The following is a 25,382-nucleotide window of genomic DNA, read 5'->3' as shown; positions in this document are numbered from 1 at the left end:
CGGTGCTGCAAATGAATCTGGTGAGGTGCTTTGTACATTAACTGTTTATATACCTGTATGCACAGTTTCATATTTATGTATATAGTGTGGTGTATTCATTGTTTATTGTCGTTCACTCGGTGCCTAAGACTTTATAAGTTTCAGTGACTTATTGCCTTTGCCTACAATATCAATAAAGCTAATTTTTACCTCCAGTGGAGTGTTGGAGTTTCTCTGTGAGTAAGTGGTGTGCGTAAGTTCAGATTACGCAAGTGGGCAAAGCAATACAGTACGTAAAGATAGAACTCATAAATGACCTTGTGAATGCCAAAAGTCGTAAAGTTGGTCTTAGATTGCCTTTATGAATCGTGCCCTAAATGGTTTGTTCTGTATTGCTGGAGATAGCTCCTAGACCTTGTAGATGAAAGGTTAATCGTAGATAATGTATCATTACTCATGCATTTTAACTGTTTTCATTTAAGCTTTCTGTTTTAGGAAACAATAAAATGTTTTAAAAATACCAAACAAATAAGAAAAATCCTATAAATGTGATAGTCATGGTTAGAGTTTGGATTAGTGGGCACAGAGAATTAACCAGCAAGGTGAATAGCTCATTCAAGCCATAAATGTCAGACAAGCCTCTGTGTCTGGAGAAATTCCAAATAACCCTCTGGTCCATGGACCATTTTCCCACAGATGCACAGCCTTTTATGAAAATGGAGAACCATTTGATTCCATCTGTGATAAGTTGGCCTGATATATGATGTCTCCAATTCTGGGGGCACCTTGTATCAGTCCAAACAATCCCTTATGGTGGTGGTTGTAGGTCAACTTTATAGACAAGCTATCCTAGGGGTAGCATGGACTAAGCAGCCTTCAGGCTAAACTCAAGAGGGCATGTGAAGCCAGCTGTTTTACCAAATACAATCCTGTAATATCAAATGAAAGGACACCACACAAGTTATATATTATAAAAATATATGTATTTATTCTCAGAATAATCCTCTATACTCTTTATGAGTCTAGAAGCACAAGCGTTTAAACAAAAGCACAGTAAAACATATGAAAGTTGCACAATTATGGATGAGGCCGGGGGCCACTCAAACCTTATACTAAAATAGTGGTATAAGTATCACTAATCGAACGGTCGTAAGGCCTGGGGCCTTGGGAATCGCTGGGGCTATTCGGGACTAGCAGTTATGAAGTCGGGAAAAGCCCGCGGGACTCGGGTGCAGTGCTAAAAGCACACGCATGCACCAATGCAAAGTCAATGGTGCGTAAAAGTTATCGAGTTACAGTTTTAGGAGTCTTCCGGCTGGACTAGAATTACCAAACTTTAGACTTAGACACTAGAGGTGTATACCAATACAGGAGCACCGGCGTTCATGAGTTACCTCACCCACAGGAAGCGGGTGCATAGGTGCCAAAGTGTGTCGGGTTTCGTCACGCAGTCTGATGGTGCCTGGAGATGAAGATGCTGCAGGCGTCCAGAAGAGAAGTGTCCGGTTGGATCCAAGAGTGGATCGACGTTGTAGAGTACCTGAAAGCAGAGGGGACAGAGTCTGGGTCACTCAGCAGTGACCAGGTTGGAACCAGGAAGGAACCAGGCAATGTCGGGCGCAATCAGGTGGTTGTCGTGAAGCTTGACTCCGCTACCACTTGGACTCTGGGGCATCTAGGACGACCAGGAGTGGAGCACGAGCTGTCCCACGAAGGCTCTCGCTGATGGCAGTGTCGGCTTCCGGATCGGAGCAAACAGGCCTTGGCAAATGCAACCCACGCAGGATTCGAAGATCGCTTCTTACTCGGACCAGTAAGGTCAGAGCGGTGGCTCCTTTTCAGGGGAGCGAGGGCAAGTCTGGAGCAACCAGACTCACAAGTTAGTTTTCAAGGTTAGTCGGTTCTGGGGCCACTAGCCAACGGGCAAGCGACCGGACCAACGCGCCGAGCAGAAAAGTGCAGAAGGGCCTCACGCAGTACTCAGTGAGTGCAGAGGGGTGAGCTTCGGTGCAAAAGCTGCTCGGGGCTGAGGCTTCTCAAACCCCAATGCAGAGCTTCGAGGGAGCCTCGGGAGCTGCACGGTCAGCACTTTGTAGTTTTTCCAAGATGGCCAGCTCCACGCTCCACGTCGCCTCCACGGGTCTCAGATTCGCTGGGACTGTGGATCGGGCTGTTGAGAGTCGAGGGAAGCTGGTCTTGTCGATCTCTGTCGCTCGAGTTCTGGCGGGAACTACAACAAAGCAAACGGTGAGGCGCTGGATGGTGCCTGTTTGCACAGGGTGGTCACTCCTTGACCACAAGGGAGATTCTTCAGTCTTCCACGTCGAGTGGGATGTCGAAGGGTCCAGAGTTCTGTATCAAAGTTTCGTTCAGAATAATCTGATGTGCGCTGGCACTGCTCCCACCTTTATTCCAAATCTGTGGGCTGGATTACCTGCTAGGTCCCTCCTATGGGTGGGACCAGGGAAGGGGGTGGTTACATCCCTTTCCCTTTGTCCAGTTTCGTGCCAGGACTGGGGATGGTGTGCCCAAGAACCGGTTTGACTGGATTATGCAAGGGGAAGCCTTGTGCTCCCCAGGTAGTGTCTAGTTTCTTTCACACCTCCCTGCTACAATCCACTATCTCCTGTCTGGGGAGGTGTAGCACCTCCCTGCGACAGGAAACCCTTTGTCCAGGCCTCCCCTGCCAAGTTTCGGTCAGCAGTAGGAGGTCAGACTCGTGTCTGTGGCAGCAGCATCCATTTTGTGTTGCTGAGGCTCTGGTTAAGATTAACCGCGTTTTAGTAAAGTAACATGTCTTCTCCCTCTAGAAGGGTGTAATGCTACCCCCGTCGCCAGGACTGGCGAGGGGGTAATATTCCAAAACGTATGACACCAAACACGACATGTTTTGATAAAGCCAAACCAAAGTTAGCAAGTAACCGCGATGGATTATAATGCACTTAAGAATATATGGTATGGCAATATCCCGGAACAGCTAAGGGAGTTGGTCCCGACAGCGGCAGACAGGCTCAGCTCATGCTAGAGCACCATCTCACATAAAACTAAGCACTCTGCCTCCAGGATTGTTAAGGCCTGCCATAGGAGTGACTTATAGGTATATATGTGTCCAGATAGGTTTAGATATAGGTATACTATATCTAAGCAAGGGGTGATTACACAACCTTGCCCCAGCTGAGTGATCAGCCAGTTGTGTCAATTTTGAATAGCCAGCCAGGGGTGGCAAAAGATATGCTGCAGCCCCTGGTAGGCCTTGGATGCACCTATGCCCTGGGCACCTATAGTGCACTGTACAGGGGCTGATAAGCCAATTTAGTTATGCACCTAGGGTACATGGAATCCATTTTAAAGAGAGAGCAGATAGCCTGAGGCCCTGATTAGCAGGGTCCCAGGCCAACTAAGTCAAAAACCAGCTAAACACTAGGCAAAACATCTGGGGTAACCATAGTTAGGTATCCACTCTCCTACACCATCATTTTTGGGTATCCCCACAAGTACTCCAGATGCATGGATCAAATATGCAATGTTAGGTTTGTCCCCTAGCAGGGTGTTAACTGTGACGTCCTTACTCAACTTTCAGACTTTGAGGTATTTACAGAAAACTAAGAAAAAACAATATTGACTGGAACTAAGACCATCTTTTGATTAGGGTCAAAGTACGCCAGCACCATCCATGTAATGGAGCAATATCATAGTGGACTATCAGTCCCATTCATGCTATTACCAGAACATTAGTGTAAATTAGAAAAATGATCCAGCACCTCAGCTTGCATTCAATGAATAATTCATCTACCATAATGGTTCATGAAGAGTAGAACATGGTACCGTTTCCTTACCTGGGCAGCAGTCTTGTCTTCAGCTAAGTACTGCAGGGGGCTCAAGCCACAGTTGGATTCGATGCGAGAGACACCATAGGAGGACTGGACTGTGGTATTCATTTCAAGAGTGTAAAGCAGTTTTCCTACAGGTGCACGAGGAAGACCTGTGGTTACGCTTTCTGTCCCTGCTTCTACAGAGGAAGAAACAGAGTGAAAGGTCCAGTTAGATGGGGGGAGGGGGGGACAAGTAATGGACAATACAGGAGATTAATAATGAATGAACAGGACCATCCCATCCCTGAAAAAGACTGTAAGGAACAGGTCACAACTTCTTGAAAATAAATTACTCACCTAACTGCTATACGAATGCAGCAAATAATTTCTAGCAGACTGCTGAAAGAGCTAGCCGCAACATCCATCTCCGACACATACTACTGCATGAGCAAAGGAGCCCTAAAATCTGAGCATATCTTTTTCACAAATCACCCAGTCCCATGGAGAGGGTCACTGAATGCACCCCTTCAAATATCAATGGTAGCTAAAATACCTCAAGGTCTCAAATAACCATCTTGCAATTCCCATTTTTCTATCTATAGAAATGGTTATATTCTTGTTTAAGCCTCTGATCTGAATCTGGACATTTCTGAACAGATCTTCTACATGTTAAAAGCCTACCCCACATCGGAAGACTCAACCACTCGCTGTGATTCACCGACTATCCCACAATTCTGCCAAAACCATGTTTCCCTGCACCAAACACACACATCAACAACCATCACCCAACCCTATCACACCAATCCCAGTCAACAGAAATACAACAAAGACAGGTGAAAGAAGTGACCTCCTGCATGACACAAGAAGCCTCAAAACCTCAGCCCCAGGAAGCCTCAGTCAGTTTCATCTGAAAGACAGACTGACAAAGACCCTAAACCAAGAACCCTTACAAGACTTAAAGACACTCATCAACATGAACTACTTCTTGCCATCGAGGTAGACTACCAACTCAACCACATACACTCCCATTTCGAGCTAAAGCAGGGAAGAGGTACACCAGCCCCCGTCCACCACAGAAGCCAGTTACCCCTGAAACTCAGATCTACCAGAAGGTTAAAGAAGTAACAGACACCCACTCTGCACCTTGCCACAGCAAAGTCATCCACACTCTCTCCCAGCAGATGGACTCTCTCATCCTAGAACACACCTGACTCATGCATATGGAGGTCCAATGACCACTCACACAATTTTCGCTGCATAGCCCACCAGATATTAACTAGACTGACACTCATGCGACAGAGAAGACCAACAGCTAGCGCCAGAAAGTCTAAAGTTGTCTTTCTACTCAATATTTTTCTGTGTTTCTTTCTAACATCAATTGTTCACTAAAATCACAAGGCTTCTCGAACATTTTTCGTGTTGATACCAGTGATTCAATAAAATTTGAAAAACCCCTTCTGCAGTATAGGGCAAGGCATCATATGAATTTTTGTGTTAAAACGAGACTCAGTGGAGCATTTTGGACTCCATATACATATTGCAGTTTTATTACAGCGTGAACAATGCCAAATGGCATTGGGGTGCTTTACATGAGCACCAGATTATGTTACTTAAAGTTATATTCATTTGGTTTTAAGGAAGAGTTTAAGTGAACTCAAACCTGGTTACCCTGATCCAAAGTCTGTAGCTGTGGCTGTTAGGGCAAATCCATATATTTCAATTTATGTTCAAAGTTATACACAAGTGGAATAATTGTGTGTGATTGCATATAGCGAGCACATTATCTGCTGAAATGGCTTTGCAAAGTAAAAAAAATAACAGAAAAAACTCCTGGTAGGTTCACCCAGAGGCCTGCTTAGGAATCCTTGCAAGGGTTTATTTTAAAACGTGACTTAGAAACATAGATGAGCACCTTTGCACTCAGTACTACAACAATTTTCAGAGCCCGTATCAGCACGCAGCACCTCTTGCTGCCAGCACGAGCACTCTCGAACCCGCCATCACCCTCACGTCGACCGCTGGGCCAGGAACTGCCAGCTTCCCTCCACCACCTGGGAGCAGGAACTACAGCTCCCGGGTAGCCTTGGGGTACACATGCCGTCCTCAATTCAGAATCAGGCCAGGGGGCGCTCTTAAGCCGGCGAGGGCTGCCGCGGTGCGGGATGAGCGCAGGCGTGCCAGGGCCGCATCCTTGCCAATGGCGGGTAAGTCCTTACCAGGAAGAGGCAGGGTCACCCCTTTTATATTGCTTTCAGGATTGTGCTGGCTATTGAAGACTGCTTTGCAAAGTACTGTGGGTCTTGCTTTATTTTTTACCACCTGTTGTCAATGTGTAACCATTACGTCGGACTACTCCATTGACTTTCTTGGTTCTCTTTTCTCCTGGCTGCCGGGGATTATTTACTTATTTCGACTGTTTAGACTGTTCAGATTTGTTTTCAGATGGTATCGGCTTATTTACTGTTAGTATACTGATCATCCTTGGCATTGGTGGTCTCCTGAGCATGCAACATGGGGAAGAGGAAAACTATGGAAGGCACAGTAAGAGGTGGGGGTAATCGAGTAGCAAAAGGGAAAAGGGGTAGGACGATACTTAAGCATTCGGGCAGTAACTGTGTTCTCGACCGGATAGACACCTTGATCAACGATAGTGCCCACACCGCCATACGCTCCCGCCCGTTAGTACAATACACAATTACACTTCCCACCCAAAAGAAACTCAAGAGACTTATTGTGGGAAAGAACTGCTGCAGGTTTATTTCATACAACACAGGTATGACGTTTATGGTGGATCATCTTACAGGCGATCCAAAGCAGGCAGCCCCTCGCTGTCCCGCATGCCTAAGGAGCCATCTTGCAACGCGAGTCGATGCTGTGGCGGTGCAGCACATTACCATCTTCGTTATACTCCCGCCCCCCCTGTCAGGGCGGAGCGGTGTGGCACACCTCCGATCGGTTCAGGCCCCCCGACCGCCCAAAGGACTAACGGGGCGCCGTCGCGGTTTCCCGGAACCTCCTTCGACTCCTGGTCCTTGGCTTAGGCACCCTTACTGTGCCAGGCAGAGGTACCCTTACTGTACCCTTCTGCCGCAGAGGTACCCTTACTGTACCCGTCTGCTTCCAGATCGCCCTGTAACTCCGCCTGCAACACAAAGAAGACCATTACAACATTCTAAAACTACTTCGCTCCGCAGCTCTAGCCGCTGGGTCAGGGTTCAGGGTGGGAACAGCGCAGAGCCGCGGGTAAAACCTGGAAGGAGAGAGGCCGAGCTACGGCCGCCGGGGTATAAGTAGCGGGGTCACCCCTCCCACAGGTAAGCCCTCCCCCTGGCCGGTGAGAGGTGGACGCGGGGAGGGGCGCCCCATAGGTTGGCTCCGCTAGCCGGGTGGGACTAAAGCGCTGCCCCGCCCATGTTCCCCTGTGGGTCACGCGGTCAGCGGCATAGTGCTCACACCGCCATACGCTCCCGCCCGTTAGCACAATACACAATTACAATTCCCACCCAAAAGAAACTCAAGAGACTTATTGTGGGAAAGAACTGCTGCAGGTTTATTTCATACAACACAGGTATGACGTTTATGGTGGGTCATCTTATGGGCGATCCAAAGCAGGCAGCCCCTCGCTGTCCCGCATGTTTAAGGAGCCATCTTGCACGGCGATTCGATGCTCTGACGGTGCAGCACATTACCATCTTCGTTATACTCCTGCCCTCCCCCCCCCCTCCGGTCAGGGCGGAGCGGTGTGGCACACCCCCGATCGGTTCAGGCCCCCCGACCGCCCGAAGGACTAACAGGGCGCCGTCGCGGCTAGCCGGGTGGGACTAAAGCGCTGCCCCGCCCATGTTCCCCTGTGGGTCACACGGTCAGCGGCATAGTGCTCACACCGCCATACGCTCCCGCCCGTTAGTACAATACACAATTACAATTCCCACCCAAAAGAAACTCAAGAGACTTATTGTGGGAAAGAACTGCTGCAGGTTTATTTCATACAACACAGATATGACGTTTATGGTGGGTCATCTTATGGGCGATCCAAAGCAGGCAGCCCCTCGCTGTCCCGCATGTTTAAGGAGCCATCTTGCACGGTGAGTCGATGCTCTGACGGTGCAGCACATTACCATCTTCGTTATACTCCTGCCCCCCCCCCCCCCCACCCCCCGGTCAGGGCGGAGCGGTGTGGCACACCCCCGATCGGTTCAGGCCCCCCGACCGCCCGAAGGACTAACAGGGCGCCGTCGCGGTTTCCCGGAACCTCCTTCGGCTCCTGGTCCTGGCTCAGGTACCCTTACTGTGCCAGGCAGAGGTACCCTTACTGTACCCTTCTGCCGCAGAGGTACCCTTACTGTACCCGTCTGCTTCCAGATCGCCCTGTAACTCCGCCACAGCTCTGGAGGAGGCCCTCGTCGATGACAGAGCCCCCCCACCCCTTACGCTACGTACAACCTGCCACTGTCAGAGCCTCGTGTATGTCTAGAGGAAAACATCCATACCCAACAAGGACAAGTGCACCCCATTCTGCTCATAATACCCTTTGGTTCTTTCCTGTATGAGTGGTAGGACGATACTTAAGCATTCGGGCAGTAACTGTGTTCTCGACCGGATAGACACCTTGATCAACGAGTGTGAGGACATTCTAGTGGACAACCAGCCTGTGCCCGCAATTCCAGGTGACCCAGCCGGTAGATGTCCTTTAAGCCAAGGTCCAAGCCCAAACTGCTCCCCTGGCATTCCAATAATGTTCCAATGACAACCCCCCAAGAGGGCACCCACAGAACCAAAAAAGTTAGCATTGACCACTCAAGATACACCCCAACCCTCTACTATATCCAAAGTTAGCACTGGTATTGGCACTCCTCAGCTCGAACCGGTAATTCATTGCACAAATAGGTTCTTACCTCTTCAGGACCTGAATGATGAACACAGTGACATTGTGTCCTTACCGCAATTTCCTGCCACTCCTATGACCACCACAGAAAACAAAAAAGAAACTCTGGACACTTACCTCAACATAAACGCACTTATAGCAGAGATAGTGTTATGAAAACTATGCTAGAAGGCCACCCTAGTCAAAACATTATTGAAGACAGATCCATTTTGCACACAGTATGATACCTCTGTAGTTATTATTCACATTCTATTCTTGGTGCCAAAAGAGCCAGCCTTTCCTAGTAAAGGCTGTATTCCTTACGGCCCCACTCCACATCAACTGGCCACTCTTGCCACTCCGATCTGCAGACATGTTTCAATTGATTCTTTAGCTGGGAGCGTAAACAGTTCCGGCATTACCATCCAAGACAAGCTTAAGAAGATAGCAGCCCCACAAAACCCCTAAACAGCCACAGGGCTGCACAGCCACGGCATGCCCAACCCCTTACCCACGGAAACCGAGATCAATTGCGTTCTCTAGCTACTCCAGCCATCACAAACTCGTAGCAAACCAAAAAATCTATATGACCAATGTCCAGAAAATCAATACCAAGAATTCTTACGAGAGCGAGGACTCCTTGATCAACAAAGTGACCCATTGGATCCTTCATGTCAGGGGTTGCTGATCAGTGATCAGAGAAAATATAGTGCACGGAGGTGTACCTATCCAATCCATCAGCTGGATAACAGCGAGATTACTTTAAAGGAAACTGAGATGGCGGAAAGCCTCCTTGCTCTAGAATTTCGCACTTGCCCCCTGATGGGTCTTCCATTCAATTTAGGCACACTTCAACACACGAGCAAGGCAGGACACCTGTTTTACAGCCACTACTACATCTGGCAGGCACCTCCTTGCTCGAGGTTAACGACTGACTATAGGATCCAGCTCCTCACCACTTTGACTTACCTATCCTAACACCCAGCCCTAACCACATAGCTAGACCCCTTGCCACCAGACTCCTCTTAACATCTTAAACCGTATCAAGGGTAGTTCCCAGCGCCAGGCTAGCTTAAGCAGACCTGTAGCGAAAGAGATAGCCTCTGGCACCCTCACATATTCAGCCTTGCAAACATCAACTTATTCACCAACCAATCCCCACATCCCCACACAAAATGTCGCCTCTGGTCCCATACTCCATCAACAGCTGAAGATTGTGTCATGGATTAAGGCGGGTTTAAATAGTAAAATCCCACTCCCTCTTTAGAACCAACCAGTAAAAGGCTTTGATGTTTGCATTTTTCAGAAGACGCAGAGTCTGGTCCCATTATATAAAGCTGGTTACACATGTTTTCACTCACCCGCAACCTCCATAGGGAGAGAGCGGCCATCCGGGGACTTTGTCTGGATAAACATTGCCCTTGACTGCCGAATCACTCTTCAAACAAGCCCAAGCCCAGATATCCTGTGGTTAAGCATCAGGGGGCCAAGGGGTGGACCCATAATCGAACTTTCAAATGTCACGCAAGAGGGACAAAAGAAGGCAGGCCCTCACCCACCATCTCAGCATTGGATGAATGCCTAGTTAATTGTTCACCCCATGCAAGAGTGGTAGTCGCAGAAGACGAACTGCACCTTTGAACCCTTGGCCATAGAACACCTAACGGAAATGAAGAACAAGGCAATAGATAGGCAGTCCCTCAGCTCAACCTCCCCCTAGTTAAAAGATGGACACAACAGGTACTCCAACTTAATGCTATTACTATGGAGTATGGGCTGAGGGCAGTTAATGGCAGGTCGCAATCAGATAAGCAAGGAGCTAACACCTACAATAGAGCCAGCTGCTCATCCCGAATTGATTACATCCTCCTTGATGTGAAAGTGTGTGGGAATCTGGTCGACATGATAGTGGGCTCTTCCACAGAGAGTGACCACAATCCCTTATGCCTAACTTTGAATCCCTTGTGGGAAGCACCTTATCATCAGTTGAACAACCTACCCCTGATAGCCACTAGGAATGTAGTTCCATCAAACTGCAAAAGTTCCTGAAATGGAAAAAGGTAGCTTTGAATGACGCAAAGATTTCTGGTATTAAACATGAGCTAATCGCAAGCACACTTGAGCTCCAAGTCACGGCCCACAGTGCAACAAGATTAGTTGACATTTCCAGGGCCCATACGCATACTGTCACCCAAATCAACACATACTTTTAAGCTCCAAACTTGAGCAAAAAAAACAGTAATACTATCAAGGACCCATACTCATAGTACATCAAAGACTGCAGGCAAAAAAGATCAATCCTGGCTGCAGCCATTAAAGAGAAAACCCAGCTGCTCATAAAAACCGCTAGAAATTCCCATAAAGCAGCCCAGCGGGAGGCAAAGATAGAATGGGATGAATCCCGCTGGCAGCAACTTAAGGAAGCATGCGCATCTAAAGACACCAATCTGTTTTGGAAATTGGTCACCTGGGGAAGTAAGTCAGGCACATGTTCACCTCCAAATCACTCTTCAAAGAAGAGAGTTTCCCAGAAAAACCAGAAAGGACTGAGTATCAAGGTAAATAACAAAAGCAAGATTCCTTTCTGTGTCGTATTGAGGCTTTGTGACCAACTAGTCTACTTGTAATGTATTATACTACTGGCTAGACAGACAAGTTATATAGGTACTTATTCTTACACCACACTACAATAGTCTTCTTTCTCTCAACATTTTATTTTCATTGGTTAAAAACATTCATATAAAATTCAAGACAGAACATATCATATCGTACATAAATTTTTGAGCGTGCCCTAGTCTAATACAAAATAGATCCTATTCTTATTGTTGCTAAAAAAAAACACATAAGCTCAAAAATAAAAAACCAAACTATTTGGCATATATTGTATAAAATTCATGCAATGTGTGTTGCATCAAGTAGTCCTTATGTCGACGCGTTTCGGTGCGTTGAGATCTTTATGGCACCTTCTTCAGGACAGACTTTTAGGTATAAGGTATTGTGCTTCTTTCTAAAATTTAAATAAAAACAGTTAATATCTAATTATGCTGAGAGTTTTTATTAAACTATCTCTAAAGTGTTGGTCACTCATTGTACCATATATCTCGCTATCTGTATTAAATGACCTTCTTACTTTTATTGCCAGTGTTCCGAATAATCCAACTTCTTATCTTTAGGGATTATCCATCTTCTACGTTACAATTTCATTAATCTCTGTAACATAGGAAAAGCTATACTGTATCATGTTTTACGCATTTCCCTTTCTTTCATTCATGAACTAGCACGGTTACTGTTCCAACTTACTTAAAACCAGGAGAATTACTGTTTGCGTGTCTTGCTTATTATATGCGTCTTTCAATTTGCGCTTAGACTTCTGGTAGAACGTTCTTAATCGTCCATCTGTTAAAAAGGGGTATCAGAGTCTTAATATAGATATCCTTTGTTGAGGGTTTTATCTCTGTATAGGTAGTGCCTCACTCTATTCAATTACATACCTGGTCGGTAGTATCCTTAGGTCCCTGTATGTATCGTATTTACAGGTCTTCACCTTCTCACGGTATTTGTTTGCTGGGCGGCCTCTATGTCAGGCACTTCTTTTAATCCCAGATCCTGGTAAAAAACGTATATACAACTCATGTTTTTCATCTTATCAATTCAAATAGGAGTATATTAACTCTATTTTAGGTTTATATCTGTTCCTTAGAGCTCAAAGTTACTATGAATAGAGGATTAGAGCCCCCTACAAAATTCTGCAGATAAAAGCATAAAAGTAAATACTTTGTTATCCCTGCTGCTCAAGTATACAGTAGCATCTATACCCGCTCTAAGGAACAGATATAAACCTAAAATAGAGTTATTATACTCCTATTTGAATTGATAAGATGAAAAACATGAGTTGTATATACGTTTTTTACCAGGATCTGGGATTAAAAGAAGTGCCTGACATAGAGGCCGCCCAGCAAACAAACACTGTGAGAAGGTGAAGACCTGTAAATACGATACATACAGGGACCTAAGGATACTACCGACCAGGTATGTAATTGAATAGAGTGAGGCACTACCTATACAGAGATAAAACCCTCAACAAAGGATATCTATATTAAGACTCTGATACCCCTTTTTAACAGATGGACGATTAAGAACGTTCTACCAGAAGTCTAAGCGCAAATTGAAAGACGCATATAATAATCAAGACACGCAAACAGTAATTCTCCTGGTTTTAAGTAAGTTGGAACAGTAACCGTGCTAGTTCATGAATAAAAGAAAGGGAAATGCGTAAAACATGATACAGTATAGCTTTTCCTATGTTACAGAGATTAATGAAATTGTAACGTAGAAGATGGATAATCCCTAAAGATAAGAAGTTGGATTATTCGGAACACTGGCAATAAAAGTAAGAAGGTCATTTAATACAGATAGCGAGATATATGGTACAATGAGTGACCAACACTTTAGAGATAGTTTAATAAAAACTCTCAGCATAATTAGATATTAACTGTTTTTATTTAAATTTTAGAAAGAAGCACAATGCCTTATACCTAAAAGTCTGTCCTGAAGAAGGTGCCATAAAGATCTCAACGCACCGAAACGCGTCGACTTAAGGACTACTTGATGCAACACACATTGCATGAATTTTATACAATATATGCCAAATAGTTTTTATTTTTTATTTTTGAGCTTATGTGTTTTTTTTGAGCAACAATAAGAATAGGATCTATTTTGTATTAGACTAGGGAACGCTCAAAAATTTATGTACGATATGATATGTTCTGTCTTGAATTTTATATTTATGTTTTTAACCAATGAAAATAAAATGTTGAGAGAAAGAAGACTATTCTAGTGTGGTGTAAGAATAAGTACCTATATAACTTGTCTGTCTAGCCAGTAGTATAATACATTACAAGTAGACTAGTTGGTCACAAAGCCTCAATACGACACAGGAAGGAATCTTGCTTTTGTTATTCACCTCCAAATCACATCACACGTCAGGCTTGGCATGACCACTTTAAAGGGCTTTATTCAACGACAGAGGAGATTGAGGCAGAGGAATTGGATGGGTCAAACGGTCCCCCGGTGGAAGAGGAGCGTTTTGACTTACTGGAGATAGAGGCTGCAATAGGCAAAATTGTTCCTTCTAAAGCAGCGGGTCCTGATGGCTTGCCAGGAGATCTTTTCTTGGCTGATCCCCCCCATTGGGCATGCTACATCCTATTACTAGCAAATGCAATAGCCAGCGAAGCACCGATTCATGAGACATGGAGGGCCGCCAAAGTTGTCCCCATTTACAAAAAGGGTGCTAGGGGTGACCCTTCCAATTATATACCAATCAGCCAGATTGTTGCTGTGTAGAAGGTCTTCGGTCGGCTGCTTCTGCACAGGATACAGTCATGGAATGAGGATGGGGCCATCCTTTCCCAGTATCAGGTCGGATTTGACCAAAGACAGGGACAATGGATCAAATGTTTAGACTCCTCCTCATCTATCTGAATTTAGTGGTGCTAGGCAAGGGCAGTCTCGATCTCGCATTCATCAATTTGAGGACTGCCTTTGACCTGGTCCCCAGATCCAAGTTGTGGATGACGCTTGGTGGGATGGGCATCCCCCTTTCATCCTTAAATTACTGATCAGGCTCCATGAGGGAAACGTTGCCCAGGTTAGGTGGGGGGAGCAGGGGCAATTAACAGAGCCCATCCCTGTCAACAGAGGAGTCCGACAGGGCTGTGTTCTAGCCCCAACTTTGTTTTCCCTATATGTAAATGAGGTAGTTGATTTTCTCCAGGAGGTGCCCGCAGACTCGCCCACTCTGGGGGGCAATAAAATACCAACCTTGTTGTTTGCAGATGACACCCTGCTGATATCTAAGACCGTAGTGGGGCTGCAACGCCTTATTGATAGATTCCAACTCTTCTGCGATAATCGCGGACTGGTCATAAACAGTTCAAAAAACAAATTTATGGCCTTTAACTAGCACAGGTCATATATGAAAGGCCCTTTGCTGGGTGGGGTACCCCTCGAAAAGGTAGATACTTTTGATTACCTAGGCGTAAGACTCTCCGATAAAATGTCCTGGAGACGCCACTTATCAAAGATGCTGATGGGACATAAGCGAGTGGCTGGAGTAATAGGGAAAGAACACCACCTTTCACACACTAGGCCGGTAGCTCCCATCCTCCAAGTATATGATGCCAAATCAGTTACCTCTGCTCTCTACGGAGCAGAAGTTTGAGGTTTTGATAAGCTTGATGAACTCTGCAGATCAGAACATACATTTTTAAGAGTTCTGGTTATGGTACCCAAATATGTTCCCCTTATTGTTGTACATGGGCAGGCGGTCAATAGGCAACGTAGCCAGGCTATGACCAGTACTCTTTTGGGCTTGCATTAGGCAGACTCCTGAGCTTCTTTCTTACGTCGAAGCCCTTACTGAGATTATCCGCCTAGACACTGGCTGCAAAATAGGCTGAATTTCCAATATTAAAAAAACGCTGATAGCCAATGGACTCCGAGTCTGCTGGGATAGCGAGGTACCCCCATGGAGATTAGAATTTATATGCTTATATTGGGAATGGGTGGACCAACGGGAGAATTGCAAACCTAACGTGGGCAAACTAACAACAGAATTCTACTCTCAAACAAATTAGGCATCTCAAGCCCTTCCTCGATATAATTCAGGTACAGAGGGACAGAATATTGTACATACACTTTAGGTTTGGAACTCTCCCTGTTCGTGAGGCGGCAGCAAAATAGTGCACAAGCAATGGAAAAGACTGCCCTTGCTGTAAAGCCCCGACAGAAAGCATTGCTTATGTAATGCTTGCTTACCCAGCATATATTCACTGGCATAACGAAAAGTGAGGGGGGCCTCCCTGCACGGTACTTAGGGGGGGCCCCCTCCGGGCTCAATCAGGAGCTCTCCAGCCAGAGTGCAGCGCCGAGGGGGCCCCTTGGTGCTAGGTGGCCCCGCACCGGGTGGGCTGCGGGGGCCTGTGTTATGCCCCTGCATATATTTAATCACGGACTAAATGGCTAAAATTAATTTGCCAGCAACTGGGCACACGGGACCATCACACAGCACTGCATATCCTCAGGTCCGACCCTAGGCTGCTTTTGGGATGCTGCGTAGGAAAGTTTTTGGGACAAGTATGGTCATGAGGTGAAAGCTCTTTCAAGAATGGCATAGTTTTAATCCAAGTAGGATAGTGATAATCACACGCCAAAACATTAAACTCGTTTTAACTTTTATGCACAAGCACTTTACTTGCTAAACCTTTGCTGCTATGTCAGGGAAAACTTAAAATCCCTCAGAATATGAATGATTCATTATTATGACTAAATATTGACTGTGATCCTGTTTTATGTTAGATTCGTATTTGACTAACTAAATTGTGCATTTGTTACCGTTATATTGCTTTTTAACAATTTGAATATGATAGGTGTATTATTACAAGCAAGGGCTTAATTGACTACTTTGCTGTACTGCCTGCTTATGCAAACTGAAATTGTTGCACGTTTCTATTTCCATTTTCAAGAAAATAATGTATTTTTTATTTGTAGCTTTTAAGACATGTTCTGTCGAATAAAGCGTATAGAGCAACAACAACTTTCAGAGTGGGGGTTTTAACATCAATGTTACATCACTGAAATCATGGGGATCGTAAAACAAATCCTAGTTTCACACTAAGTGCAGCTAATGTATTCAGCAGGGAAGTGGTAAGGGTCTAGAATGCAACTGGTGTTGCATTTTGAAGCACACTGTTGGACATATATTACTAAACCATTGTACAGTAGCGCACTGTCATTTATAAACAGCATAATTTCCATTGAAATGGACAATAAATGTGAACAGACATAGATTTACTGTAAAAAACTATACAGCATACAAATAAAGTGTGCAGATTTGGTTTCAGTGAATATTTGAAAATGTGCACATCACCAATTAAAAGTATCTTGATTTATTTTGATCTTATTGCTATTTTTGGTATCACACATCAGAGCTTATATCTTACATAAATGATGAAATATTCTGAAATACAAATACAGTTCATTTACAAATATTACATTTTGTTGTGTGTTAAAAAAAGACACCAAAAAGGCTTTCCTTTCGCTCTCCCTGGAACCAGTAATATTGTCACATAGTTCACTTTAAAAACTCATCTCACTTTGCAGTCAGGGAAAGAACAGTAAACTCCAATCCTTGCATTATAAGAATGAGGAGCAATTGGTTAGTGGACATAACCTGACATTTGACCTCTGTCATGGTAGCAGGAAAATGTGACGAGATAAATCCAAAATATAAAGGCAACTTAATGTATTGCTCTTTCATGACCCCCAACAAATCAGCTCGCAACCCACTGTTTGAAAAAACCTGGTCAAAAGGTTACACGCAAGGAGCAGACCACTATACCCAACAGCAATTACATCTATGTGAGGAGGCAACAGTTCGCATCATTACTAACTTAAATAGGACCTCACAAACCATACAAGAGATATAAATGCGAATGCAGCCCACATACTGCTACCCCCACACACCCGTATGGTACCAAGGCCAGCCATACTGCTAGCTCATAAACCCAGACGCGAGCACTTCGACATCTATCCGAGGTGGACATTATAGACCTATTACAATCCTACCAAGAGGCCTCAAAGACAATTGACGGAGACGCAATGCTTGGCTAAATTAGTCATACACCCCCTTGATGGATATTCTTGCACCGCCTAATTTCATCGACAAATGCCTTGATCGTCCACAATGGTAGGGCGAAGGGGTTCATCACTGCGAAGGGTTTCGCAGTGATGAACCGTAACTCCCTGCAAAACAGCCATACCATGAAAAAAAAATCCTCCTTCTGCAAATACAAGGGAGTTGAAATGCATGCAGTAGACAGATCCACAGCAAAACCACATCTTCTCTATCACCCACCAGCGGACACCATAGTGTTCTTCAAATAACATTGGAAACAATTACAGTACACTCTCCATTACACCTGAACCCCGTCTTTCTAGGAGACTTCAACCTCCACTGGAATGACAAGAAAGACAAAGGTCGCTACTTTAAAAAACGTCCCTACAGATCATAACCTTGTACAAGTACGCACAAGTGCAACACACACCAAAGTGGCTACCCTTGATCTAATCGTAACAAAGGGAGGTGCCATTACCATCAACCCCATCATCATAACTGACTAGTCAGAACATCACCAAATCATATTCCACATAACCTCACACACAGAGGAAGTAAGAGGCCAACCATTCAAACCAAAATAGTGGAAGAAACTTTAAAAACATGAACTGGGATTTCTTGGCTTCCCTATACCAGAGAAACCTCCCACCACCAAATGAACTAAGGAGCGTACAAGAGCTTACGGAGCACTACAACCAAAAAATGCCAGATACAACCGAAGTGGTAGCCCCACTCCACCTCAAAAGATACAAAAACAAGTTCTCCCTTACTTGGTTCAACCAAAGCAAATGAAAAGACAAGGAGTCTCAAAAATGCAGAGAAATTATGGAGGCACCAACCATCACGTGGACATCTAAAACAGCTACAGGGGCTAAGACACACCTATAAAAAGACCATATGGAATTCAAAAACATCTTCTATCACATCCCAACTAGACAGAGCCTAAAGTAGGCCAGGAAAACTCTTTCAAATTGTAAAGCAACAAGCAGGGGCCTACATTCCCATAATGATCAAGAACACCTGCCAAGTAAACTGCGGAGCCTTTGCGACCTTCTTCAAGGAGAATTTACTGAACATATAAAAAGTAATCACTATAGATAATGAAAGGGTACGAGACCAGACTACCAACATACTCCATGATCATTGAGAAACCACGATCACGGATGAACCCACTTCCATTTAACTGGATTCAAGAATGAGGCCACATGGAGCGAGTTCAAACCCTTACTGAAGATGAGATCAGGTAGATTTAATCATCTATGAAACCAACATCACATTTGAATGATCCAATCCCCTAGTCAATATTAAAAACCCTTATTCAATTGGTCTCTCCACTCTGGACTAAAATAGTAAACTCATAATTAATGCATGGATCCACATCAGACTGTTTGAAGATAGGCCAAGTGACACTTCCCCTGAAAAAACCAGGAGCAGATAAGACAGATCTAAACAATTCCCATCTAGTGTTGAAATTGCCCTTGATAATGAGACTGTTGGAGAAATGTTTGCATAACCAATTAGATAAACACATTGGAACTTGTCTAACAGCTTCAACTGCTCAATCTGAATCAGCCATCCTACACATTATGGATGAGGCTGTTAACATACTGGACCAAAATGACTCGTCCCTCTGTATCTTACTCAGCCTATTGTCAGCGTTCAACACAGTCAAACACAACTACTTGGAGTTACTTGAACATAGAATAGGGCTTTCTAGAAACATACTAAAATGGTTCACATCTTTTCTTCATAAAAGCCAACAATGAATCAAACTAGGTGGATCTCTATCTAAAGCATACTCGGTCCGTAGGGGAGTTAGTCAAGAATACATCAACACTTCCAACCTATACATGGAAATGCTGTCAGAGATCCTAAAACAATCAATCCTAGCATACCATGTGTATACAGATGACAATTAGCTGTAGAAGACTATTCCATGGACAATTTCACTTGACTTAACAACACTCTTATGAAAACCCAGACCTGGCTGTCGCAAAATCACCTGAATCTAAATGCCACAAAAACTGAATTGCTACTTGCACGCCCGTAAGCACAGAAGCAACAAACTCCCTTGGGAAAACCCTGGCTAACTACGTGACCATGCAAACACACACCAGACCAGCACATCCACAAACAGTTCTTTTCGCCAAATTAACCTCCTGGAGGTGGTAAAACCCTTCATCCTGACATCAGATTTCAAGACCGTTTAGCAATCCCTAGTCATCATCATCATCATAAAATTCTTTATTTCGGTTGGTAAAACCATAAAAGAAACAACCACACAGTTCACAATTAGTACGTACTGGGTTAAAAAGAGCATTCAGGGGACAAATGGGCATAAAAAAATAGAAAAATAGCACAAATTGACAATATAAACCAGCGTAGAAAGGCAAGAATAATTCATTTCCCGGATAATACATAGTTAAGAACACTCGGACAAAGCGAGCCAGGGCTATAAGGCCACAGTAGTTAAAAGCTAAAGTTAAAGTGCTGGTGCATTAGCAAATATTGTACAAGTCAATTACCAGAATTACAGCCCATACATTGAACAAGTAGGGTTAGTTACCCCTTATACCTGGATAATGCCCTCTTTCGGAATCGACAATAGACAGAATTTAAAATACATAGAATATAGAAGTAAAATCCGCTATTTACAATATAGAAAAATATCTCATTGGGGATGAAAGTGCACTTGTCTAGTTAATACAGTCTCCAATTTTCAAACATGAACAGACAACGTTGATAGCTGCGCCCTCCTTCTAATCGCCCCAAAACGGCCCAAGAATTTCGTGGTGGCACAGGGCGAAAAGAGGTCTAGCATCTGACTTTAGTATGCATAAGGCGTCATTGGAACTTCGGGTCCCTAATTGCCTGCAAACAGGAGTTAACCATTTACTCCTTGATTTTGCATAGGCTGTGCAGGCAAAAAAGACATGGCCTATAGATTCCTGTGGACATGGGCAGGAAGGACAGCCATTAGGTTGGGATTTGTTAATCTGCCAAGAGTTAGTAAAGGCCTTAATTGGTAAGCTACTAAGCCTAAACTGTGTATACATTTTCCGGTCAGCTGGCACCTTGATGATGTCAAGATAGCTCTCCAAGTAACGATTAGTTTTCAAATCAATGAATGCATCTGTTAGGCTGCCGTGTTGTCTTTTTGAAGATTTTTCTGGTCAACCCAAGCCCAATACATAAGTTTTAAATGACCCCTGGAATAGGGTGGTGGGTGGCTAATAGCCCGATTTGGCAAACCAATGCTGGACAAGAGAACACCTAAATGTTTAATTCCGCCAATTTCTTTGGTGGTATCCAGGTTTGAGACCTCACTTAGGGCTGCAGCATAAGGTGCCAGATCAGGTGTGGTGACCAGTTTGTGCCAAAACAACAGTGGGCGAAGCCTCGCAAGGTCACTGATGGACTTGATAACCAGATCAAGCTCGAGAGTTCTTTGAGGAAGGGATACCAAATTCCTGAGGAACTTATTTTCCACAACTGCGAGGTTGTTTGCAGTTACTGTACCCCACAACGTTGCCCCATAAAGAGCAATGCTCACAGCCTTACAGATGTACAATTTGAGAGCAGGAGCCACTGGCTTGGTATATGATAGGCAATGCTACCGCCTCAGAGCCAAGGTTAGCTGTGAGAATTTCAAAAAAGCCTTTCCTAGATGATTCTTCCAAGTCATTCCCTCAGACAGCTTGAAACCCAAATAGTCTAATGAACTGACCCTTTCAAGCTGAACTTTGTCCAACAACAAGGTACCCTTGAAGGACTTGTGAGAGTTCAGCATCATTAGCTTGGTTTTAGTGGTGTTAGTGATCAAGCCCCTCTCGTCACAAAAGGCCTTAAAATGGTTTAGTAATTTCTGGAGGCCCATGGGAGTTTTGGAGATCAGTAGGATATTGTCGGTGAATAATAGAGTGGGAATTTTGTGGTTCGCCAAGGATGGAGCATCAGCAGGTGTGGAGCACAGGAGGCCAGCTACCTGGTTGACGTACAGGGAGAAAAGGGTTGGGGCTAAAATGCATCGCTAATGGACCCCCTGCTGGATCATAAAAGGCTCAGTAGTCTGTCCCTGGTTCCCCTCATCTCACCCGGGCAAAACTTTCTCCATGCAACCGGATTAAGAATTCCAGGATTGCCAGGGGCCTTCCCATGTCCCTAAGCACCCGCCAAAGTAAATCACTGGGCACAAGGTCGAGGGCTGCTTTTAAATCTATAAAGGCAATGTACAAGCTACCCTTGCCCAACACAACTACATTCCAGTATAACGTAACAAGACAAAATACTTGCTCGATTGTGCCAGTCTTCTGCCAAAATCCTGCCAGGAGTGGAGATAAAATCAATCTCATCCATCCAGTCCTCGATCTTAGCCAGGAAGGAGCGGTAGAAGACCAATTGTTTAAGCTGATCGGACGGTAGAGGGCATTGACCTATCCCCTTTCTTAAAGATAGGTATTACTTCGGCCCCTATCCATGAATCTGGAATCCCCCCCCCCCCGCCATCAATGTCATTGGCCAGTGTCCCCATCCTCACGGAAAAGGTCGCCTGGGATACCATCCGGACCTGGGGCTTTCGCAGGTATAATAGCGTCTATAGAAGACAAAATGTCCTCTTTGGTAACAGAAAGGTTACCTACTGGGTGACCTATATCATAGAACAACTGAGGTCTGTCATGAGTGTTGATAAGAGAATACAGGACACTAAAGTGCTTGTGCCACTGAACAGCAGGAATGCTATTAGTCAAAGGGGGCTATCTTTCAAAGTTGCCCTTAGATAGAAGGGACCAAAACATCCTGCCATGAGGATGCAGGATGGCCTTCCCTAGTTCTTCCTATCTCCTTTCATCCTATTCTCTTTTCGCTTTCGATTGAGCCGGTTTATATTACTTTCTGACTTCTCGTATCCGGAGTTTGTCCCAATTTCTAATAGCTGCAGAGAGTCTCCCTCTCAGCATCCTGCACGCCCTATTGAGCCACAAGTTTGAACCTAATGGTCTCCCCTGTTTTGGCCTGGTCTTGTGCTCGTGAACATAAAAATAACAGGCCACATGGTCAAAACAGTCACTATGCCGGATACTGCAGCTAATCTGTGTAGTCGTGTCATCAGTTGCTGCTGACAAAGTCTCCAGATGCTTTTCTGAATCATTTTTAATTAGTTTAGTCTTGGGTTCTCTGCCATAATAGCAGGTCATTTGAGCTGGCGTTTGTCATTAGTAGGGATTACCTCCTTAGTACTCAGTGGGATCAGAGTGACCCTCCCCTTTTCGCCCCAAGGGTGTTCGATGGTCAGGCTAAGGGGGTTATGGTGGCTTTCACAAGACGGAATGATGATCGTATACCTTAAGGTCAGGTCCACCAGTAAAAATTCTATCCTACTAGCCCTGTCGGTCCGCAAAGGTCATCCCCCCTATTTTTTCAGAGCTGGTTCTCCCATTGGCAACCCTTAGCCTATGTTCCAGAGATATAGCATTCAGCAGCAAGGCTGCTTGCAACCATTTTTTAAAGGGGCTGAGCTCCAAAGGTGGTACCATCCACGCATTATCCTCATCGCTCACATCGTGAGACTCAACCCAATCAAGTGGCTCAAAGGTGACATTGAAATCGCCGCCAACTATTAGTGGATTGCCGTCGTGCCAAGCTTCCAAAAAGTTATCCAGGGCGTGAAGAGTTGGGGAGCGGTCTCCTCTAATGCTTCTAGCATACACGTTGTAGATATCAATGTACTTGCCCATGCCACTATTGATCCTAATCCCTAGAATATCTGGACTGTTGGCGTTCAATTCATTATCAACAAAATTTAATGTGATGTTAAGCAGGATGAGCAGCCCACTTGACGCCCAGCCATGTTTGGATGGAATGGCTGGTCTATGAAAAGTCATAAACCCAGGAATGTATGTGGGGGTCTGGCTCCATGTTTCCTGCAGAAGGCAGATCTCGTGTTGGTTGATGAAGTCGAGCAAGTGGGGGCTTTCATATTTCCCCCTTATGCCCGCCACATTCCATGTTGCTATTTTCAGTGCCCTACCATTAGACGTTGAATAATGAGCCTGAGGAGGTAGTGGGATATTTTGATGAGTCGGTTTAATTAGAGAATAGCTAGGTGTGACTGGACCACTAGCCTGCACATGGTCACTCGACCCTGGCACTGTGACAATATCTAGGACTGTCAGTAAATTTGAGGACGTGTACACAATCTCTTGAGAGGGGCCCTCATGATAAGTGTGTGCTAGGGGGAAAAATGCTCAGAGGTCCATAGATGCACCCCCAAGTTCCCACCCTGGTCCTCCTGAGGCCTACAATTGACAAATGGTGGATTGTCAGGGGACCTGTCGTTACAATCGAATAGGCCAAACTGGGGGGCGCAGTGTTTTTAATCGGGGTATTGTGGCCAGTTTACTTAGGGAGGGACAATACAGACCCAATCCTAAATTTGGCGTGGTTGAGTGAGGTTGGCACAAGTGAGGGGGGCTGAGGTCTGTTATATTCTTCTAATTTGAGAAAGATTTTTGACACTAGAGTAGTCAAGGTCTCAATGGAACTTTTTAAGGCAGCTATTTCCCTTTGGAGATCAGAATAGGAAGATGTGGATATATTGGCAGCCTCCGTTGGTCCCTGAGAAGGATGCATATTTAGCCTCATATTGGATATGCTTATATCGTCCAGATCCTTATCAATATGTGAATCGCTTGAGGCCGGATTATCTGCAAGAAGGGCAAACAATTGCTCAGGGGGAGGTCGGCCAATGTAGCAATCATGGAAGGACACACCTCACTCACTTCACTCGAGGGACACAGAAGGTTATGATCTGTTGGAATTTCTAGAGCTGGCGTTGGAATCAATGTTTTATTAGCTACTTTCCTGAATAAGGTGGGAATGTTCCCATTCCCATAATTATTAGACCCAATCGACGTGTGTAGGGGGGAAGGCTTGGAGATGGTTTCAGGGGTATGGGTAACTATAGCTAGAGCAGGTGATGTGAGCAACCCCTTGCAATCAGCAACAATGGTCTCAATACGGCCTAACACATACTCCCCAAACACTCCTTCCCCAGTTTAATGCCCTGGAGGCTTGGACTGTTTCTTAGATCTCTTTTTAGTTGCACCTCCAAGCCCGGCCTCAAACCCCTTCCTTTTCCTCATAGCGGATAGGCAGTAGAGGAGGCTATAGATCAGAAGGTCAGATCTGTAGGGGTAATACGGGATCGAAAGCAACACAAATATGGGGCGATTAATAGATAGGGATTAAGATGTCAAACAGTACCTTTGAAGTTCACAACCCAGGTCCTTAAGCTGGAGATGTTAGGGGGGTGTCCCAGTCCAGCCTCTGCCTGCAAGGACGGGCCCGCCCTTGGCCCTGGCTTCGCCCGCGCAAGTCCTGTGCTGCAGGAGCCCGCGACGGCTCATATCTCGCGCCTCCTGGCGCTGCTGGTGATGCTGGTTCCAATCAGATCACTCGGCCTCCCACATAGTCTGCTCTCACTTGCCCTTCCTCCTCTTTCTTCGCTGCTGCGCAGCCGAGATAAGTGCTTTCCCTCATTACACTGTATTTTTCAGATTGTCTTTCTATGGTTCTATATTGCCATTTGCTACGCTTTTGTGCTTTGCTATTTTTGTTACCTAGATGTGGTTTACGGCTTCAGTTTATGCTGACTGGAGCCGCGGGAGTGCTTCCGCTCCTACGAGGCTCGTCTGGTGCGCTCGCGGCCTCCCGCCCGCAAGAGGCATGTGAGGCCTCCTCCTTTCCATCCACCAAATACCGGCAATTTGGCTTTAATCCTGTTAAGATCGTAATACCCGATCTACAGGAGTAAACAAATGTGGTAAACAATGTTTAAAAAAAAAAAAAAAAAAAATTGTTCGAAAAAACATGATGTACATTTTTGTCCTGACGATGATGCCCTGTATGTAAGTGCGGCATCGAAACGTCGTCGACCTGTAAACACCATATGTATCAAATATTGCTTTAACAAATCTTTACAATTGTGTTTTTAAATTGGATTAAATCTGTATAATTGAACACTAGAACAGACCTTCTAGGACATTCTTTG

The 25,382-nt window shown here is 45.0% G+C and overlaps 1 protein-coding gene across 2 annotated transcripts in view; it reads right to left on the bottom strand.

The window, feature by feature from the left end:
• Positions 1–25,382, bottom strand: part of LOC147697852 (von Willebrand factor A domain-containing protein 5A-like) — a 522,842-nt gene that overhangs the window by 291,996 nt on the left and 205,464 nt on the right. For both annotated transcript variants that reach the window (XM_086934525.1, XM_086934526.1), the window contains exon 5: positions 3,816–3,988. In XM_086934525.1, coding sequence (XP_086790651.1) covers positions 3,816–3,988 — 173 coding nt within the window. The remainder of the gene's footprint in view (positions 1–3,815; positions 3,989–25,382) is intronic.

The sequence above is a fragment of the Lissotriton vulgaris genome, chromosome 8 (genome assembly GCF_964263255.1).
Source record: "Lissotriton vulgaris chromosome 8, aLisVul1.2, whole genome shotgun sequence".
Classification (NCBI taxonomy): Eukaryota; Metazoa; Chordata; class Amphibia; order Caudata; family Salamandridae; genus Lissotriton; species Lissotriton vulgaris.
This window is presented reverse-complemented; position numbering and strand designations above follow the sequence as displayed.